The 23,318-nt window shown below is 39.1% G+C and overlaps 1 protein-coding gene across 1 annotated transcript in view; it reads right to left on the bottom strand.

Moving 5' to 3' along the window:
* Window positions 1–23,318, bottom strand: part of RYR2 (ryanodine receptor 2) — a 377,267-nt gene that overhangs the window by 202,212 nt on the left and 151,737 nt on the right. Inside the window, exons 7-9 of the mRNA XM_054162288.1 lie at window positions 23,155–23,267; window positions 8,049–8,148; window positions 4,606–4,702 (exon numbers count right to left, since the gene is read on the bottom strand). Of these exons, the coding sequence (XP_054018263.1) occupies window positions 4,606–4,702; window positions 8,049–8,148; window positions 23,155–23,267 (310 nt within the window). The remainder of the gene's footprint in view (window positions 1–4,605; window positions 4,703–8,048; window positions 8,149–23,154; window positions 23,268–23,318) is intronic.

The raw sequence follows: 23,318 nt of genomic DNA, 5'->3' as shown, positions 1-23,318 counted from the left end.
ACTGCACATGGACCACTCCCTTCAATGACAGACAAGGCAGTTCTGGTTTTAATTTGAAAAATAAAACACTAAAGAACTCTAAGGAATATTTCTAATTTACCTCATTAATGTTTAGGAATATGTAAAGGGTGAGTGCCAAGAGGCTCTTCTTGGTGATGCCCAACGACAGGACAAGGGGCAGTGGGTGGAAGTGGAGGCATAGGAAGTTCCATGTAAACACGAGGGAAAATTTTTCCACTCTGACAGTAACAAACACCAGAACAGGCTGCCCAGGAGGCTTGTGGAGTCTCCCTCCTTCCAGCCCCTAACATTCTCTGATTCTGTGAAATTACTTTTTTTAAAAAGTACAGCCACTATTATTCAAGGATTGCTGGCTGTTTTGGGTATGGGGGAAAGATCATTTATTTATGCTGGGTGAAAACTCTCCAAGTTCACATTTCAGTTGTAAATAGTTTTTCATATGCATCAGATCCCAGCCTTTCTGGGGTACAATAGATCTCACTAGTTTATAATGCCACATCAAAACCTATTTTACTTGTCTAAATAGAATGGTAGGGAAGGAATAGTGAAAAGGAGCTGGGATTCGCTAAATCACAGTGATTATGATTGTCATTACTTTAAAGCCCTGTCTGTCCATTTCTGAGACTAAACCAAAACATTTGATATCATTTGCAAAAGACTTATCACAATGTGATTAACCAAATAAACTCTCAAAGGTGGGAAGGATAAAGATACTTCTGGAGTTAGCCTACACCTGTACATTCTCTTATGAAGGCTCCATTTTGACAGGATGGTTTGAGAATTTGGAGTTTGTTGAACCTCAAGTGATACTTTGCTAAAGTCAGGAGCAGTGCTCATTGTGCAATTGCAATTCACCACTCAATACCAATGTGCCTCTTTCAAAAAGAGAATGACTGCATCCTACCTTCTAGTGACCAGTGTAGCACCATGGCAAGACCCCATGGGGACACACATAAGCTCAACAATTAATCAAGGAAACAAAAGAAGACACAGAAGATAATTATTTTGTATGACTGTTCTTGCCACTATGCTATGTCTATTCCAGTGCCAATTAGGACGCCCTTGAATCAGAAGAAGCTTTGTACAGTAATCATGAATATGCTATCTGCGCCGTCACTGTATCACAGGTCTCCACTGCGAGTATAAACAGCTTGAGAACGTATGTTTTATTTTGGACTTCAGGCAATCTTCAAAACACATTGCTACTGAAATTTATGTAACAATACCAGTGCTTCCAGAACAGAGAAAAACAGCAGCTATTTTTCGAAACTGCCTAGGAGGATCCATCACATCAAAACAGTTTATTCATTCCCAGGATTAGATACCAGGTGACAAGACAAAATAAAACTGATTTATTTTAGGACTGTCTCTTACTTTAGGACTATCTGATCACTTATTTATTTGAAAAAGCATAGAGAGAAGGCCTTTAGCAGAAAAATGAAAGTGAGATAGAGGAATTGGTGAATCACAACACAGATGGAACTTTTCAGATCCTTCACATTACCATTCTGTAGAGCATATACTGGAACAGAACAAACCAAGCACAGCCACAGTAATCTCCCAGCAGACTACTTTAAAAGGCAATGAAAAGATAACATAGAATTATTATACTCCAAATAGATCACACTTTACCATGCCTTATGGGCAAAAGTTACGGAAATTAGATTAAAATGAAATATAGAATAATTCATCTTACAATTTTGTACCTGCCAAAATTACCCTTTTTAAAAGAATGATAATTCTACTAGCCTTTAAATACAAATCAAAATAAGGTATGCCACAAATTATCCTCTTAGATATTATTTTGAACAGTCAAGATTAGAGATAGAAGGGGAGAGTTAATAGGCAACTCAATTTACTGATAATTTAAGAGGAGAAAGTGTGGGGCACAGAGCAATTATACTTCATTTCATAAAAGTAAAAGCAATTTTAAAGTATATTCTAGATTTATATAGCAAAAAAAATTACAAATAGTTCAGAAAAGCAAGAGAACTTCAGAAAATGTGGTGGGTTGAAATTTCCCCCCCCAACAGTGAATTTGCCAGACCAGCTCAGTTGGAAGCAAATGAAAGCTGTATTTACAAGCGAAACTACAGTCTACAATGAAATGCAATGATTATGTACAAAATATACAGCATTTACAATATTTACAGGTATTTACAATTAATAAACAGCACAAGGACCCCCCTGGACAAGGACCAGGGTAGGTGGTAATAGCTTCTCCCTCCCTGCTTCCCTCTTACCCCCCTGTATACAAAAGGGACAAGAGACAGAGCAGACAAGTTAGAACTTAGCCAAAACAATGCAGCCAGCAGAAGCACAAAGTTAGTATCTCTCAGCCCAAGGAAGCAAGAAGAGAGAAATTATTTACCAAACTAATTCTTATGGTAGATAATTGTCTAATGGGATTGTTTAGAACTATCCTTATTTTCCTTTTTACACCCAATAGTGAGTTATTTACATTTTACAACTTTACTCTTCAAGATCTGTGAAAAAGTTTTAAAGGCATAACCTAAACCTACCACAGAAAAGGAAAACAAACAAAAAGCATACTCCCACCTCTTTTTATACTATTTATTACAGGAAGCTCCTGAACAACAAGAAAATCAAACTTGTCTTTTATGAAGCTCTAAGCAGCACTGTTTCTCAGTTATTTCTATAAGGAAACACAAAGGTATAGGTACTATTCGTTGACTACTTGTCTCTTTTGGAGTACTAGACAGACGGGGAAAAAGCAGGCAGCACAGAAAGAAGAAATTCAAAAATTAATTTCTCAAGAAGAAATTAACAAATTAACCCCTCTTCCTCCCATGTTATGCACAAGCATATCAAATTACTTTTTTCTTGACTTGCAACTTCACACTCCCTTTACCACAGTTTCTACATAATTAGCCTTGCTGAGAAGAGATAGATTTTTAGTGTATTCACCAGTTCAAGAGAGACAAAGAAATACTAGACAGAGTGATGATTAGGGGACTGGAGTATCTCTTTTATGAGGAAAGGCTGTTTACACTGGAGATAACTGAGAGGAGATGTTACCAATCTAAAGGGCTAGTACCAAGAGGATGGGGCCAGATTCTTTCCAGTGATGCCCAGCAACAAGATAAGGGGCAAAGGACACAAACTGAAACACAGGAAGTCCATCTGAACACTTGGAAGGACTTCTTTACTTCGAGGGTGGTAAGAGCACTGGAGCAGGCTGCCCAGAGAGGTAGTGGAGTTTCCTTCTCCAGAGATATTCAAACACACCCCCTAGATGTGGTCATGTGCAATCTGCTCTAGCTGAGTGTGCTTTAGCAGGGTTGGACTAGACAATTTCCAGAGGTCCCTTGCAACTCCTACTACTCTGTGATTCTGTTGAAGTTTATTACTGATTCTGTTGAAGTTTATTACTGAAGTGTCCAATCAGGCTATAAATCTGCAATTGTACTGCAACTATGAATTTTAAAAGGAATTTTGCAGGATTTAGACTGAAGCAAGAGCAAACACTACAGGATCCTACTTATTTATCATCATTTCATAACTTTCAGGGTGAGGATAATAATAGCAGCAATAAACTCCAAGATACAATGGATCTATCACACAGTAACTAAAATTAAAACATGAAATGATCATATTCTAAGTTTCAGCATTTTGATATATCTTGTTTTCAAAAACTATTTTCTTATCTAAAAATGAGAATTAGCTGGAAAGCTTTGGTTAAGGTTGGAAAGGGTTAGTTGGTTTTTCTCTTTAACATCCAGAAATTCATTAAAGATTTTTTTCTACATGAGAGCTGAGTCCTTTGTCCTTCTCTTTTAAAATATATTTCTATTTGCAAATCAAGAAAACTCACTTGAAAATGAAGTTACCCAATATACTACATGAAGCAAACTATTCCCAAACCAACATTATAGTTTAGCAATCTTCAGCCTGAAGGTAGAAATAAAACACATGACACTGTCCTGTGGAAAACACGTTTCAGCTGTATTTTATTAAAGCAAATACACAGGACTTTGTTTCACCCATGTAATCACTCTACTGAGACATGTCAGTGCCAGTCGTCTTACTGGTTGGATTCATTAGTTAACACACCGAGCTATCATCGCTTCTCTGCTTTCATTATGAGATTTCTTATTCAAGAAAACAGCCATAAATTAATTTCTAGTCCACTACAATGGGTACATCTGAGATCAGTACCCAGCTAGTAGCCTTGAGGGACGAGGCAGTATTCTTAACATACTCTGTCCCAAGGAATTTTTTGAGACTACAGAAAAGAAAGAAAGAAAAAAGAAAAAAAAATAATAAAAAAATAAAGAAGTCAAAAGAAGTCAACATATTTCATTCAGGGTTATTAAGTCACTAAAATCTGCAATAAGTTTAAAAAAAAATCACTATTTCATTGACATCTAGCAGGGGAAGTCAGACTTGAAGAACACCGAAAAGAAAATGCATGAGGGTCATGTCCAAAGTTCATGCCAACAATGTTCCTTCTTATGAGCAATACATCCCACTGCAATGTGCTTAAACAATCTGTACTATCAGTGACACTTAATATTGGTTCAGCAGTATTTTTTATTATCCTAATATAAGCTGGAAACCTACCTTCTTTGTTCTTCTCCATGTTCACCTGAAGGGACTGTTAAACATTCATCCATGTGACCATGCAATAATCTCAGAACATCCCCTCCTATCAGATATCCTTGAATAAAGAGAGAAAAACAAGCACATTTGAACACAGTAACACATAAAACTATAGTACAAACTGTAAGAGGTACTATATGGTGGTGGTGGTTTTTTTCTGTTGGTGTTTGACGCAACATTAAGAAGGGAGTAAGAAAGGGAAGATATATCATACCCTGTGGAGCCAGCTGAACATTATTAAGTGAGAAAAGCTCCAAGACAGCAAGTAGGAAATGGTGAATCAGGAGAAAGAGCACCACAACCAGAGGATTCTACCAGAGTTAGTGCAACTCAGAAAAAGACTCAAGGAACAAGGAATCAAGTACTTCTCTCCAAGATTACAACAGAAAAAGTGGGAGAGTCTTATCTTCCATTTTACCTGCTCACTTTGTGGCTTGATTTAAGTTTCAAAGTCCATTTTATATACTAACTAAACAAAGAGTTAATTGGTTAGCGAACTTCAAAATCTTTTTTGGTGTCTTTGTCAGTTTTCTGTGGAAAAAAAACCTGGGACTCCACGCACTCTAAGCTCTGCTTGACTTAACGTTCCCAATCTACAATCACGATTTATTTGGACTTCAAAGGAAACACCTATACTGCCTATATCTCCACTATATATGCAGGTTCAAAGCCAAACACTTGGCTCTACAGTGTACAAGGGAAAATATGTGATGACAAGGTAAGGCACACCCGTAGCATCTCAGTGTTTGAAGAGCTAGGGCACTGCAGCCAGAAGCTACAAATAAGGCCATAATTCTAATCATAGGATCATAATCAGTAAGGATATTGACAAAAAAATATGTTTTTCACAAGACTTTTTGCATCAGAGATGTGGTATTAAAAAGAAATATGATTTTATGCTCTCCTACAAATATTATATCGTCATCTAACATTTGAAGAATACTGAAACACAGTAGATTTTAAGTAAAAATCAAAGGTATTTTTTCAGTCCATCAAGATAAATGCAAATACTTGTTTGTTTCCTAAACTAATTTTTCTTTTTTGCTGGAATTGGTAAATTTTCCCTATTAGTAGGATGTGGTAACATAATTCCTTTGGTTTAGTGTTAAAACATTTATTTATTTTTAAACACTACTAGAATGGTATTTGGAAGCCATGTCTATATAAACAAGTACTTCTGTGCAGTAACACAGAACTACACAGGAAAACAGTGTTGAAGATCCATTAGTCACACGGTACACATTTCAGATTTATTTTCAGACAACAGGAAATCTTTAAACATTTAAAGATGTATTTTTTTAAAACCTCTGAAGTCAATATAAAATCAGTGCTTAGGCAGCCAGTTTTAGCATTGAATTTTTAAATTCCTGATTTTGACACAGGGGATTATGCCTAGGTAACAGTAGTTGCATACATCAATTTATACATGGACCTGTGTCTACAGAATTCTGAAGCTGTTCTGTCCTTTGTTTTGTTTTTAAAGTGCCACCCATCTACTTCACAAAGTTAGCAGAATTACTCGATTTGACTCTAAAACTTTGTTAAAATTAAACAATAAACTGACTTCTACATCAGCCAGTTTCGCAGAGATGCATGTAAAAAGAAATAATTTTCCTTTAATTAATAATTTTATATTAATTAGCTATTTCAAATATCTTAGTTCATTTTATGGACTACTTATCCATTCCATTAACTCCAAAGTAATTTAACTTAACTGAAGAATTTCACTATTAATTTATTTTTAATGAAAAGTTTTGATTAAGAGTTGGTATTATGGCCTAGTTGTTCCTACATACTAACATTTTGTTTATGAAAATAACAAAGCATTTTGCAGATACAAATGAAATTAGCTTTATTTTATTCTTCCTATTTTGAGGTAATTTTCTCCAGTTTGGCTACAGTTTTGCTAAGGCATATAGAGTAAGGTCTTACACACTGAGTGTCAGATTCAGTCTCCCATCACAAGATAACTTAGATTACAGGAACGTTTGCCGGCTTTGTTAGAATCCAGCCTTTGCTGTAATTCAGCCAGCTGATTGTCTCTAGCAAAGATAGTGGTTAACTAGACAATGTTCATGCCTGAGAAAAATGAAATTGGAAAGGCATAGCAACAAAGAACAAGCAAATACACAGAGAAATGCAGAGCTACTGAATTCATATTACATCATTTTCACATGATTAGCTGTGGGTTTGAGTACATAATGTGACACTGTATCATTATGAATGGAGTTCTGCTTCCCAAATACCCAGGCAAGTCTCACTAGTGAAGTTCACTGACCAGTAATGTGTGGCACAGAACAAATACTGGGATTATTAACAGGCATACCACAGCAGTGCTTCCAGTATGGGAGGACAAGGAGTTTATAAGGAGGAGCAATAGGTTGGAGAGAAGAAAGCTTTCTCTTCTGATCAAAAGGAAGGTTTTCTCCATAAAGTATAGGACACTGTTAAGCAATGCCCTAGCATCCTTTTGGTAACAGATTGCACTAGAAAACATATCAGAGAATCTGAATGTGTGTAATTATTCTCATAGTCTAAGAACACATTGGCAATGTTGTCCCTGAAATCTGAATGTAAAAAGATTCCAGAGTGTTCCACAACTGTGTTTTAAAATATGCCAGATAAAAAGAACTGCTGTGAAATGTCAGTGCATTGCCTTTCCAAAACTAACACCCCAAAATCCCCAGGACTGGAAAGCAACTGTAGCTTTAATCTTCTTAAGGTTCTACTATGAAAGCTACTCAAAAGAATTATTCTGTAGGAAAGTAGAAAACATCAGACTTTACATCACGGCAGACTTTTTATAAAAAATGAGTGAGTTTTGCTTCTTTGTAGAATCAGAATGGCATAAATTCAGGGACCCTTGTGTCCTTTTGTGTCAGAAGCTGCATTTTTAAAAACTTCCTATCTCCTAAATAAAATTATAAAAGCTGAATGTTGTTTCAGCATATCTCCTTCTGCCTTTCTCCTCCTTGTGTTTTAACTCTCAACCATATGCTCCCCGCAAAACCACTCACAGCCTAAACTTCTAGGACTTTGCATCCTGCTTCCAGTCCTATTGCTCATTTTCACTCAGTCTCAAGAACATGTACATGACTATACACATCCGAATTGTCTGATGCATTTCAAACCAGGACCAAAAGCTATTTTAAAAAGTATGAATGCTATCATACCTTTATCAAGATGAGATATGAATAAGCTGTTCAGCATTTAGAAAAAAATATGTAGAAAACTATCAGTGTCACTTTCAACATAACTTTCTCTTTTTTCAGAACATCTATGTATTTATTCAGTGGATTGAACATTTACATTAAAAAAACACCTACACTTGGCAGAATAATATGATTTTAAAGATATTCCATTTACAATCATTGTTTCAATAATTAAAGTCAAGTCTATCTTACCTTGGGCAACTTCACTTCCTGAACTGATTGGTGCTACACTCCAGAGCGTCTGCTGGAAGGCTGCATCAACATGTAAGCTACCATTGCCATAAGAGAGATGCTATAACCAGGAAAGAGTGAGGCTCTTATTTGGGGTTAATTAAAAACCTCTTTACAGTATACAAAATTAACATAAAACATTTGTTTGTTTCTTCCATGCCTAAATTGTTCGTATTGTATAAGTACACAAAGTACACAAAGACAGACCTGGGTACTCTTGAAAGACATTAGAAATAAAGCTAAAATAATAACAGCATATTTGCCTCTAAGGGATATACATATATGGCAGAAGGGTCAGCTGCTTGGGGTCTTAGACCATAGCAAACACTCTGAAGAACTTATTATTAAATATTGCAGGCTTCCTAAAATGGTGTTCTTCCTTCTATACACAATGGAATTTCCCACAAAATTTGAATATTGGGATGTGACATTAATCTGTATTTCAAGTGTAGCGCGTCACTTATTGTGGGTCACTGGCTTCCTAAAACTGCCACCATATCAAAGAAATCAAGCAATCAAGTAATTGACTTTGTGAGTCACTTAAGAGAGTTCCAAAAATACATTCTTGAACAAAGTTTTCATGATCCAAGGAAATCTGAAAATATTTTTCCCTGAAAGGCTCAATTCCCACCTAAGCATTCAATGGATGCTCTTCTCTTACTCCCTGCTGACTGCCATTGTTGCAGCTATTTATACTGAGTGCCACAGGTACTTTCTCCTCTCAGTACTCTTCACATTTGTGTGCTCCAACTAATTGACAGTGACATTGTTTTAGAAATTCTAATCTCAAGGCATATCTAATATTGCATCCATTCAATATCCATACAATGATGCAGGAATGTTACCTGCCAAGGAAAACATGTCAGGGTAGGCAAAAGAAGAGGATAACTCCTCTGCCATTTAGATCTGCAATCCACAGAGTGTTTCCTGTAGCTGTGTGACTTGCACATTAATAAACTTATTTTCACTCACAGTATTATCAACCAAATTAATGTTCCAATTTATAGATAGGACACTGAACAAAAATATATTGCTGACATGTCTCTTCAGAGCACTTATTTTTATCCATGCATTTGACTCAGTTGCAGATCTGATTATAACCCAGATGTCTCAAGCTGAGTCACCAGAGAATTATGCCTTTAAAAAGGTATAATTTATATAGGTTTAAATGACCTAATACAATGCATGACCACCACAGCAGAAAAATCAAGAGTATCTCTCTGCAATTCTCTTCTCTCCTTCAGTTATCTAGATTACTTGCACCATACTTCAATTTAAGAGTAGAAGGCTCTTGGCATGAGACTGGTCAGGCCACACCTTGAGTACTGTGTCCAGTTCTGGGCCCCTCAATTTAGGAAGGATGTTGACTTGCTGGAACATGTCCAGAGAAGGGCAACAAAGCTGGTGAGGGGTTTGGAGCACAAGCCCTATGAGGAGAGACTGAGGGAGCTGGGGTTGTTTAGCCTGGAGAAGAGGAGACTCAGAGGAGACCTTATAGCCATCTACAACTACCTGAAGGGAGGTTGTAGCCAGGTGGGGGGTGGTTTCTTCTCTCAGGTAACCTGTGACAGAACAAGAGGGCACAGTCTCAAGCTGTGCCAGGGGAGGTTTAGGCTGGATGTTAGGCAGAAGTTCTTCACAGAAACAGTGATTGGCCATTCAATAGAATGGAATAGAATTAACCAAGTTGTAAAAGACCTTTGAGATCATCAAGTCCAACCTAGCATCCAACACTATCTAATCAACTAAACCATGGCAACAAGCACCCCATCCAGTCTCTTCCTAAAATCCTCCAGTGATTTTCCCTAAACTGAGGGGCCCAGAACTGGACACAGTACTCAAGGTGTGGCCTAACCTGTGCTGAGTACAGGGGCACAATGACTTCCCTGCTCCTGTTGGCCACTCCATTCCTGATACAGGCCAGGATGCCATTGGCCTTCTTGGCCACCTGGGCACACTGCTGGCTCATATTCAGCCTACTATCAACCAGTACCCCCAGGTCCCTTTCTGCCTGGTTGCTCTCCAACCACTCTGACCCCAGCTTGTAGCACTGCATGGGGTTGCTGTGGCCAATGTGTAGAACCTGGCACTTAGATGTGTTAAATCTCATGCCGTTGGACTCTGCCCATCTGTCCAGCCTGTGAAAATCCCTCTGCAGAGCCCTCCTACCCTCTGAACAGATCAACACCTGCCCCCAGCTTGGTGTCATCTGCAAACTTACTGATGATAGACTCAATATGTTCATCCAGATCATTGATAAAGATAGTAAAGAGCACGGGGCCCAGCACTGATCCCTGGAGGACACCACTAGTGACTGGCCACCAGCTGGATGTGGCACCATTCACCACCACTCTCTGGGCTTGGCCCTCCAGCCAGTTCCTAACCCAGCACAGAGTGCTCCTGTCCAAGCCACAGGCTGACAGCTTGGCCAGGAGTTTGCTATGGGGGACGTTATCGAAGGCCTTGCTGAAGTCCACAGGCGTTCCCCAAATCCATCAGGTGGGTCACCTGACCACAGAAGGAGATCAGGTTGGTGAGGCAGGACCTGCCCTTCCTAAAGCCATGCTGGAATGGGCTGCCCAGGGAGGTGGTGGAGTCACCATCACTGGAAGTGTTTAAAAAGAGACTGGATGAGGAACTTAGTGCCATGGTTTAGTTGATTAAATGGTGTTGGATGATAGGTTGGACTCAGTGATCTCAAAGGTCTTTTCCAACCTGGTTAATTCTATTCTATTCTATTTTATTCTGCTGAGTCTTCACCATTACAGGCTGGTGCCCTCAGCCTTCTGCCTCACTCAAATGGTCTCTTTTCTGTATTGGTGTCCATGCTCAACCAAAATAGCTAGATTTGTCTTCCCTACTAACAGCCTAATATTGATCTCCCAAACCATCATTTCATTTGATGATAATAGGCTGTTAACACCTGCTGTAATACAGGCTGTTAATCACCTTTCAGAATTAAATTATGGTATTCTATGAATACAGGTTAACACAACATTCTACAGGCATCTTCCCAAGGAGGAAGTCCAAGATTCAAATCTCCCACAGTACTACAGGTTTCCCAACTGAATTTACCATCATGTCATAAATTCTGTAATGCTCTGCAGAAAAGCAGCGCAATCACGTCTCTGTTCCTGCATTTTCAAGAACAGTGTATCCAAGCTCACTGGGAAGCTTAGGAACCAGATGGTAATTTCCACAAGAACTCTTCAGAACTGATTGCAGCAGCATAGTTGCATTTACAATAGCTCTAAGTAACTAAATTATGTATTTTAAATCATTAGTCTGCATCAGTTTCTGCTCTTCAAAACATGCATGTGTACAAAGACAGAACCATAGAGAAAGAAAAATTTTTGCTTGGGGCTTCTTCTCAGCTAAGGGGCGTCAGTACTGACATCTCACCCAGAAGCCTCTATTTCTATCTGTATCTTACATTGTCATGTAACTGCCTTCAATTTCAAGCCATTCCAAATAGCAAGAATAGCAAAAGACAGATAACAATGTCTATTTTCTGGTACATTTTGAGAACTGTGTAGAAGGCACTTCCCAGAATGCTTAAGTAGTGCACACAACAATAGCATCTACTATACTACTTCAAAAGTTAGCACTAGCTGGTGCAGAGATGGAGGCTACAGACATAGAATCATAGAACTGTTAGGGTTGGAAAGGACCTTAAGGATCATCTAGTTCCAACCCCCTGCTGGGGGCAGGGACATCTCACACTAGATCAGGCTGCTCAGAGCCACATCCAGTCTGGCCTTAACAACTTCCAAGGAGGAGGCTTCCACCACCTCCCTGGGCAACCTCTTCCAGCATCTCACCACCCTCATGGTGAAGAATTTCTTCCTAACATCCAATCTGGGTCTACCCATTTCTAGTTTTGGTCCATTCCCCATACTCCTATAATTACCTGACACCCTAAAAAGTCCCTCCCCAGCTTTCTTGCGTCCAGCTTCAGATACTGGAAGGACAAAATAAGGTCTCCTCAGAGCCTTCTCGTCTCTAAAGTGAACAAGCCCAACTCTCTCAGTCTATCTTCGTAAGAGAGGTGCTCCAGCCCTCTAATAATCCTCATGGCCCTCCTCTGGACACATTCCAGCACATCCAGATCCTTCTTGTAATAGGGGCACCAGAACTGGATGCAATATTCCAGGTGGGGTCTCACCAGAGTGGAGTAGAGGGGAAGAATCACCTCCCTTGACCTGCTGGCTATGCTTCTCTTGATGCAACCCAGGATGTGATTGGCTTTCTGGGCTGCAAGTGCATACTGCTGGCTCATGTTGAGCTTATCCATCAGCACCCCCAAGGCCTTTTCTTCAGGGCTGCTCTCAAGCCAGTTGCTGCCCAGCCTATATCTGTGCCTGGGATTACCCCGACCCAGATGCAGGAGTTCACATTTGGTCTTGTTGAACCTCATGACGTTTGCTTGGGCCCACCTCTCCAGCCAGTCAAGGTCCCTCTGGATGGCATCCCTTCCCTCCAGAGCGTCTGCTCCACCACGCAACTTGGTGTCATCAGCAAACCTGCTGAGGGTGCACTCAATGCCACTGTCCATGTTGCCAACAAAGATGTTAAACAAGACTGGTCCCAGTACTGATCCCTGAGGCACTCCACTTGTCACTGGCCTCCACTTGGACATGGACCCATTGACAGACATTCTTTAGATGCAGCCATCAAGCCAGTTCTTTATCCACTGAATGGTCCATCCATCAAACCCATACTGCACCAGCTTGGAGATCAGGATGTGGTGCAGGATAGTGTTGAAAGCTTTGTTCAGGTCCAGGTAAATGATATCAGTTGCTCAGCCTTCGTCGATTAATGTTGTGACCTTGTCTTAGAAGGCCATCAGGTTTGTCAAGCAGGATTTGCCCTTGGTGAAGCCATGCTGATTGTACCCAATCACCTCTTCATTATTCTTCTGCCTCAGAAGTGCCTTCAGGAAGATCTGCTCCATGATCTTACCAGGCACAGAGGTGAGACTGACTGGCCTATAGTTCCCTGGGTCATCCCTCTTTCCCTTTTTGAAAAAGGGAGTTATGTTTCCCCTTTTCCAGTCAGTGGGGACCTCCCCAGACTGCCATGACCTCTGGAATATAATAGAGAGCAGTTTAGCAACCTCATCCACCAGTTCCCTCAGCACCTGTGGGTGTATCCCATCATGTCCTATGGAATTGTACACTTCCAGGTTCTTCAGATGGTCATGAACCTGATCTTCACTCACAATGGGCAGTCCTTGCCATTATCTTCCATTATTCTGGGAGTGCAGCTGGAGCCATTGTCAGTGAAGATGGAGCACTGGAACAGGCTGCCCAAAGAGGTTGTGGAGTCTCCTTCTCTGGCAACTTTCAAAACCCATCTGGATGCATTCCTGTGAGGACTACCCTAAGTGATCCTGCTTTAGCAGGGGGGTTGGACCAAATGATCTCTTGAGGTCCCTTCCAACCTCTGATATACTGTGATACTGTGACTGAGGTAAAGAAGTCATTGAGAACCTCAGCCTTCTCCATGTCACTTGTCAGCAGTTCACCTGTTTCCTTTCTCAGGGGGCCCACACCTTCCTAGTCTTCTTTTTACCATTAATACACCTATAGAAACAATTCAGTTCAAAGTATAGCTCTTCTGTATATGGAGATTCTGACAGCTCTTGCTATTATGCCCTTTCTCTCTTAACTGTCTTAAATAAAATGATTAGGACAAAGAAGCAGCTTCAAACTATTTGGGCACCTACTGTAAACAGCCCAAGAACCTCTGAAATGCTCTAAGTCTTGAAAAGACATCATTTCCATGGCAGGTACACATGTTTGGGGTGGGGGGAGTGCACTTCATATGCTGCTCTACTTTTCTTTAGTCAGCCTAAGACCAGGCAAAGCAAAATGGAAGACACACACACTGGAGATAATTCTATCTTGGGAAGGAAGTAACAAAATCACATACTAGTATCTGTAACACAAAAAAATCCAAATAAATCACAAAAGAAAACACAACAAACAAAACAACCGAAACTGCCTTTTTTTATTTGCCCCCCCCCCCCCCCCTTTTTTTTAAGTTAGGAAGAGAAAAACATTTTGCATTAAAACAATTATGAATTAGCAACCTTCAGCAAAAATCCAAAGGCCAAACTAGATACACTGTCTCTGGAATGAAAAGATAACCACTTGTTATCTTTCTTCTTACCAGGTATGATTTCCACTAAAATTTATTACCTGAGCCAGTAAAAAGTACTTGGTAACTGAATATTATACTGACACTGACAAAATAAATTAAAATATGAAGTCAGAAGAAATGGAGGCACTGGATAGAACTAAAAGTAATTGCATGCATGTGTATAAAGTTTTTATACCATTAGGTTTTTTGTGTTTATGTGTAAAAGTAGCAATACATATATATTCATTGAAACACCTATGAATACTTTGAAGAAGTTTGAATACATGTGAGAACAAAAAATTAGTTTCTAAGTTTTAACCCTAAGTAGGCAAAGTCTTGAAAATTTCAGATGGGTTTACACCTCTACAAAATCTTAGTTATTTTGCATTTCTTTTGAAACAGTTTAAATAACTGGACAGCAAATCCACAAGCAAAGAGATTTTTTTCCCATTGATAGAGAACTGCCAGCACTATACTAACCCCTCCATTCATCATGAATGCATTATCAGCAGAATAGTAGCTAAAACTTGCACAGAAATTACCATTATAACTTGGCCATCAAGAATCATCAAGTTCACTACCACATATCTGACAGCAGGTAACTGCAGATGCATGCCAAGAAAGCGTAAAGATCCCACAGGGGCATCAGGGTAGTCTGCGTTCCCTCTCTTGGGACTACTTTTTCTACTGCGCTATAAACCACGAAAAGCCTGAAGCACATCAGCTACTGTGCTTCCCATTGATTATCATTTAGTATGATTATTCACAAGAGCTTTCATTAACAAAATATTAATTTTACAGAAGCAAGCATCTAAAGTTAGGAAATGTCAAACAAAGTAGCCTAAGGAAAAAGAACGGCTTCTGGTGAATGCATCGTATTACAGTCTTCAACAGCATGATCCTGGGTAATTTTTTTTCTGTAAGTGCTGCCTCATTGTATATACAGAATTAAGGAGTTCACTTCATGGACAGTTGCTCAGTGCTCTGTTTTCCCATCAATCCACAGTGTGCACCCTCATGCTTTATTCAATTAGTAAATTCTTCAAAGCTTTGAAAAGCAAATTAACTTCCTTACAGGCTTTTCTCACTACCAATAATTACAGCCAGCAATGTGCTCTTGTGGCCAAGAAGGCCAATGCCATCTGGGCTGTATTAGAAAGGGTGTGGACAGTAGGTTGAGAGAGGTTCTCCTCCCTTCTCTACTCTGCCCTGATGAGGGTGCATCTGGAATATTGTGTGCAATTCTGGGCCCCTCCATTCAAGAAGGACAGGGAACTGCTTGAAAGAGTCCAGCACAGAGCCACAAAAACAATAAAGGAAATGGAACATCTTCCTTACAAGGAGAGACTGAGGGAGCTGGGGCTCTTTAGTTTGGAGAGGAGGAGACTAAGGGGTGACCTCATTAATGTTTATAAATATATAAAGAGTGAATGCCAAGAGGACGGACCCAGGCTTTTCTCAGTGATGCCCAAGGACAGGACAAGGGGCAATGGGTGGAAGCTGAGGCATAGGAAGTTCCATGGAAACATGAGGAAAAAATTTTTCTCTGTGAGAGTGACAGAACACTGGAACAGGCTGCCCAGGGCGGGTGTGGAGTCTTCCTCTCTGGAGATATTCAAGAGATGCCTGGATGCATTCCTGTGTGATCTGGTATACCTATACCAGATCCTGCTTTGGCAGCGGGGTTGGACTGGATGATATTTCAAGGTCCCTTCCAACCCCTAACATTTTGTGATTTCACAGAACACATCAATTAATGAACTCATTTTCTCAAAATGCTAAAGGAGTAGCACTATAGCCCATTTTCCAACAGAGAGTAGAGGCACATTGATTGTATTAAGAAATTGTCATTAATCTAGGTTGTCCAATTTGAGGTGAAAAGGACCACTTTAATTCCTGCTGTAGACTGCGTTATTTGCTGTTATAATGTTCAAGGCACATCTTAGATTTTTTGCATCTGAAGGTATCAAGACTGAGAACTCTGGAACCTCAGCCCCTAGCACAAGGAGTATTCAGAGCCACAATTTTGGTAAGAAATAGTCCTGGTATGGGATGAAGAGTTAGTGACCTATTGACAGCAAGTCTTGTATAAAAGACCTATTCAGCAAATTCTACAGTGAAGTCAGGTACAAATTCTGATACTCCATTAAAATAATTAACTGAGCATCATAACACCAATCCTAAGCACCACCAACAACTTGTAGCTTGAAATTTCATCTTCAAAGGTGCTTTATCCAACAGCCATTCCTATTCTGCCCTGACACCTCCAAGTTCTATCAGCACTAAGGTAAATGTAAGAGATTTCAGAAAAATATATAAACATTTTAATTCTTGCATTTTCTAATGCTTGTAGTTAAAAACAAACAAACCACAAATTATCATAAAATTTATATGTAATTTACATATATTTAAAACAGGGGGGTGGTGCAATTTTGCCCCCCAGAAATTACAGTAGGTGGCAACACACTGACACCAACATGAACCAGACAAGGAAAATTTAAAACCAATTTTTAGGTATCTGCCACCTAAACTAACAGAAAATCGCCACAGGAGCAGCCTGCCAGCATAATACAGGTGACTGCTGTGCCTTAACACAATGAATTTCCTAGATGGCTGCTAACAGCAGTTCTCTAGCCTAATTGCTACAAGCCTCTCCACCCACCAAATCTTTATCCAAATGCCATTATCTCTCACCTAGTCAATTCAATTTCCCAACTCAGTTACAGTCACCTTATCACCCAGAATTAGGACCTCCTGCTGCTTCAATCGATTCTCCTCAGACCCACAAAGTCTCAGCATGGCCTTTTGGTTTTTTTTCTTGCTTAGTCTCTTCTTTGCCATGTCAGCCAGCATTAATCTTCTTTACAGAAACTCACCACAACTCCTGCCCCTCAATTCTTTTCTAGTATCTTGACCCCAGACTCTTCCTTCACTGGGTCTTTGTCTATCTGTTTGGTTCTCTCCAGCCATCCCACTTCCTTCTCTACAGCTCTCTCTTCTCATTCTTCATTCCTAGTCCTAGTCCAATTATCCTTGTCAAAAGGGTACAGCTTTTCTGACCCAAATTTCTATCAGAACTTTAGACAGCAGGTGCCCACTTCTCCTTTGTCACCAGTTTCTTGTCCCACGATTCGTTAGACCCTTACTGTCTGCCTGCTGCTACCTGCCAATCTTTTCAGCCAGTCAAGTCCCACTCAGTTTTCCCTCCTTCGCACTTCAGTCCCAGACTCCTGTCCCTGCTGCATCACCTGTCTTTTGTTTTTTCAACCTCCTCATAGCTTCCTCCTCCACATATCTCAAATGACAGCAGATAACTGGCAGTACATAAAACATTAACTCCTCAGTTGTCAATACAGTACCTGACTTCAGCCCTGCCTTGGGCCACCCAAAACAAGGTATTTTGGGTTCCACCAAGGTTGGGGTGTATTTAATTATTCTCTGTAGAGAGAAAGTTTAAGAAAATCACAGAAGGTGTTTGCAAGAGGTAGAAATTATTCAAAACAAACAGCTAATATCAGAAAAAAATTTAAACCTTCCCTGGGCATGAGCAAGTTGCATTGTTTCAGGACAATAGTTCTTTACTAAGTCAGGAGAGGCTAGCTTTTTCCTTTGGGGGGAAGTTGAGGGGAGGGCAGGAGGAGGAAGGTGGGTGTTTGGTTTTATTTTGTGGGATTTTGGGGGATTTTGTTTGTGCCTGTTTTTTTTTTCAAGTTAGCAAAAAGTACATCTGTGATACCAAGAAAACTCCTTATCATTTCCTTTGTTGTAAAGGATGCGATGTCAGCATTTCAAGAAAACAAGATAAATTTCCTTAACGATGTGAATTATTTTTTTCCTTTCCCATCTTTAAGCTCAGTGAGTCTGACCTCTTCTGGATGAACTACAAAAGCAAACCAATCCACCACACAAACTCCAACTGATAAAGAATATCGAACCAAAAAATCCAGAAATAATTGCTGCTAACTTCTAATAAGCAATTTTTTCACATTACAAGCACTTGAGTAAGTACTTAGGAACAGGATTTTATAAGTCAGAGCAATCTGACAACCTTAATTATCAGGAGGATCTACCAGCCTCCAGAGTAATATTTCAAATGGTATAAAGACTCTGTGGGAACCCTCATTATGATCAGTGTAACAGAGCAGCTCAACAATACCTTGGTTCCACTAAATTGAGATTTGTTTATGCAGATTCAAATTACTTTTAAGGAAAGTCTTTTTACTTTTTTTCTACAAAAAAAAAATAAATGCTAGATTTGTGAATCCTATTTGATGCAAGAAGATGCAGAGGGAATGCCTTTTCAACACTCAGGAACCTCTCCTCCTGTCAAAAACAAATTACAGATATCAGTTCCACCTTCCAGATAATTTGATCTAATTTGGATGATACTATTTCTGAAAGGGAACATTGTCATAAGTTAACCGTATCAAAAACCTTCAGGGAAAAGCTGATACTTAACAGGAAAGTTTCCATTTAGTTTCATCTCAGTGTCCAGTATTCAAAACCAAACAAAGAAGGTCATTTAAGTCAAAGAAATCAATCTCGAGACTTGTCACTGATTTGCAAAATGCAGCTGCAGATCAAATTACAGGACCTGCTTATACACCACACTGCAGAAACCATTGCATTATCTGTGTAACACAGATTCAGAGTTCTGGTGTTTTTTTTCTCTTTCTTAGCCAGAATAGCACTGACCTCATTGATACCAATTGTAATTTTAATCTTTATTTATATGTATTGTATTTTTTACTTCATGTCTACAGAGTTTTTCTTAAATTATGTCTACATGACTAAGTTATCCACAGGCTTCATAAATTTGAAAGACATTCCAATTAACTAAACTTCTAAGTTATTGAAAATTGGCCATTTTGAACATCATGCCATATAATTAACAATAGGCATAAGTAAACCTCAGTGCAGGGGTACATACTATTATATACAAGATGGGGAAACACGTTGGAAAATCTGCATCTGTTGATCAAGCTACACTGCCTCAAAAAAAAAAGGAACAGCCACTCTGGCTTGAGCTTAAATGATGGCAATATTTTACAGAGTACATTCAGTTGGAAGAGACCTCAAAGATCATCCAGTCCAACCCTCAACCCAGCACTGAAGGGTCAACAATAAGCCATGTTCCTAAGTACCAGGTCCACAAGCTGCTCCTTCAGGAACAGTGACTCCACCATTACCCATTCCAATGTCTGACAAGCCTTTCGGTGAAGAAGTATTTCCTAACATCCAGCCTTAACTTCCCCTGGTGCAGCTTGAAATGATTTCCTCTATTCCTGTCATTTGACACCTTTGTAGCAGAACATCTTTTTGTTCCATGCTAACAGGGTTCAGCAGAGCCAAGTTTCTACTCTGCAGGACCTCATAATAGCATAGCTCACACAGTACATAAAATCACAAGCACTTGTGTAAGTCCTTCTCCTCAGAAACTCTACACAGAAAAAAAAGCATCTGAAATCCTATTGTATATGCAGGAATAATGTGAATCAGAGCAACTGAATGACTGGCCTAGGGACACTGCTGTGACTCAACCATCAATTCCACATCTCTGAAACTTTACCTTATTATTTTAACCCCAGTCTGCCTATCAGCATGAGATTTCTGACTGCAATTAAAAATATGATTTTTCAGAGAAAAAAAATAAATCTTTAGAACAGAATAGAATAAACCAGACCTTCAAGATCATCGTGTCCAACCCATCATCCAACACCACCTAATCAACTAAACCATGACACTAAGCACCCTATCAAGTCTCCTCCAGTGATGGCGACTCCACCACCTCCCCAGGCAGCCCATTCCAATGGCCAATCACTCTTTCCATGAAGAACTTCTTCCTAACATCCATCCTAAATCTCCCCTGGCACAGATTGAGACTGTGACTTTTGTTCTAGTGCTGGTTGCCTGGGAGAAGAGACCAACCCCCACCTGGCTACAACCTCCCTTCGGGTAGTTGTAAGACAGCTATAAGGTCTCCCCTGAGCCTCCTCTTTCTCCAGGCTAAGCAACCCCAGCTCCCTCAGCCTCTCCTCATAGGGCTTGTGTTCCAAACCTCTCACCAGCTTTGTTGCCCTTCTCTGGACATGTTCCAGCAACTCAACATCTTTCCTAAACTGAGAGGCCCAGAACTGGACACAGGACTTAAGGTGTGGCCTAACCAGTGTGGGGTACAGGGGGAGAATGATCTCCCTGCTCCTGCTGGCCACACTGTTCCTGATACAGGCCAGGATGCCATTGGCCTTCTTGGTCACCTGGGCACACTGCAGGCTCATGTTTTTGGATGGAAAGTGGGGAAGGGCAACTCTAGGAAAGTCATGAAATTTTCTTGCAATTTCATAGCAATCGCCAACCAAATAAGACTGAAACACTAATCTATTTGCTTAATCCAAGAGTATAAAGTCACAAATTCAGTGGGGGGAAAAAAAAAAAAGAAAAGAAAAATTAAGTTATCAAGCTGCACTCAGACAACTGCAAGACTAACATGAAGGTGCATAGTTCTGCTCTCCCCTTGTATTATACAAATTAAGATCACAGAATCACTGAAAACATCTGGTTGGAAGAGTCATCAAAGATCATCCAGTGCAACCTTTGACCTGACACTCATGGATCAATAATAAACCTTGTCCCTAAGAATCAGGTCCACATGCTGCTTAAACACCTCCAGGGACGGTGACTCCACCACTGCCCTGGGCACTTGCACATCTCTGCCCCAGGATTGTTAACCTATTTATCTTAATTTGGAGAGAAACAGCAAATTGTTTGAAAACACAGAGCAATATTGCAGCATAAAAAGGTGGCATTCCAACCCTAGCCCTAATATCACATTGACATAGAACATTTGATAGAATACTTACCCTTCCCTAAGATTTTACCTGTAACTACACAATGTGCATAAACCTAACACTCAGCATCCTGCTGAACACTATGCTCTTCCAAGGGATTCATCTAAGGAACTCCTCACACTCAGATAAAGTGCTTTTGAACTTGACTCAATAGAGCCTATGTGATCTCATTGTCCAAGTAGATCAATAAAAAGCGACATCTGTTCTTCACAGTCCTAACTATTGCAAAAGGTATCAGTTGCTGCATTCCTTTATGTGTTGTAGAAAGCAGGGCCTATGACCCTGTAGTAAAAATGAAATTACCATGTTGATTTTAAAACTTACATCCTTTGAAGTTACTTTGCAGATGGCATAACAGATTAAGATAAAGAGTTTAAGATGGAGTGACAGATTTCCTGAAAACTATTCACTCACTGGTAACTGGCTAGTTCAGTCTTCATCAACTGTTTGAATTTTAGTTAAAGTGTTATTGCTTTATTTGCAGTGCTACCTAATGAGAAGGTAGCAAAAACAAGTATTTTTGAGTGTTGAGCTACATAGCATAAATTATTTTTTTTAACATATTGGTATTTAGCATGGAATACACAGCACACACAGAACACCATGCATTAAGGAAAAATCTGTCTCTCCAGTCAGCATCATGTTTCTCGTTATATAGAAGTACATATGACAGCCTAGAGAACCAACAGGTGAGGTACAACTCCATATTCTGAACTGATTTACTAATTAGAGAGAAGACACTATGAATTCAAGGCATATACCTACACAGAGGCACAATCTGGACCAGATTCGCCATCAGCAACCCAATTCAGGGTTGCAATGGATTTTTAAAAAAAAAATCAGAAATGCAGTGTCTTTAAATAAAATCTTTTCATTAACTAGATTTCTCATTAGTTTTGTCCAGAACAAGTTGCTTTTTCAGTAAGTGTAATTACAATTCTCATAAAAGTAGTTATTAAAAATAATTTTTAAATGTAAATATTATCAGAGAGCTGTCAGAATATCTACTTAGAAAAAATAACTAAATGAGTTACTGAGCTTCTAATTTGAATTTACAATTATATTCTAATAATTATATTCTCATTATTTTATGTGTTTCCAAAAGACAGGAAAATATTTTCAGTTTAATCAAAAAAGAAACAACCCCCCATTATTTTTAAGTCTTAACTCTTCACTTGTTTTTCTAAATATTGCAAAAAAAAAAATCAGAAATAATGTTTCATTAAAAAAAAAAATAAGAGGATGAAGTAAACTTGAATGAAGATCTGAGAGATTTCTCTTGACAGAGCTAAAAGCACATCCTCTTTAAGGATCCTTTTTTGAATTGTATCTACATTTGCTAAATCGTTTGGGCTGATTTTTAAAAAGCTTCCAGTAGAATTATTTTCTTATTTTCATCTTTCCTTTTTTTCCCAGATAGCTCAGGTCTTTGCAACCTCAAGAATATAAGAAGAAATTAATTTTAAAGGGCTGAAACTTTTAAATTGTAGAACAAATGTGAGATACTTTGATGAGGAAGTAAGTTATTTAAAGCAGTTATAAAAACAGCTACCATGAAAAGTTTTAAACTATTTCAATTACATTTAAAGTATTTAAATTATCTTAAGATATGTCAGTAGTTGTATATATTACACTGTACATAACCCAAAGAAAATATGAAACTTGCAAAGCCCACACAGTGATACATACCCAAATTAAACATTCAAAAATTTTAGCATAAGTTTTAATTTCTGTATAATAGTGCTCTTAACCTCTGAACACTCACAGGGATTCTACACACCTCAGCATATGGAAAGATTCCCCTTCCCCCCCCCATTTTATTTTTCACATCATTAGTAAATTTTTCAATTTCTATTCCTTTATTGAAATAATCAGAAATTACATTAGTCACATATCAGTGCATGCTTTCCAGATCTTCATTGTCTTAATTTGCAAAATCTTACTAAATTACACTTTAAACACCTTAAGTGATACTTATTTTAGCGGCAAAAGTGTAACCCAGACTTTAGTATAACATATTAGTAACCAGTTTTGCTGTAGAGGCAGCACTGTACAGATATTCTCACAGGACTTACCAAATATCTTTCTGAAGAAACACTGACTAAAATAAGATCATCTCCAACACGCACTTTTTCTCCTTCTGATCGTTGCTTGGAAGCAGGATGGATGGTCCACCAGCATGCTTCACCTGTATCATTATTGAGTGATAGCAGAGAAAGAAATAAGAAAGAAAATGACA

This window comes from Dryobates pubescens, chromosome 6 (genome assembly GCF_014839835.1).
Source record: "Dryobates pubescens isolate bDryPub1 chromosome 6, bDryPub1.pri, whole genome shotgun sequence".
NCBI classification, from domain to species: Eukaryota; Metazoa; Chordata; class Aves; order Piciformes; family Picidae; genus Dryobates; species Dryobates pubescens.
This window is presented reverse-complemented; position numbering and strand designations above follow the sequence as displayed.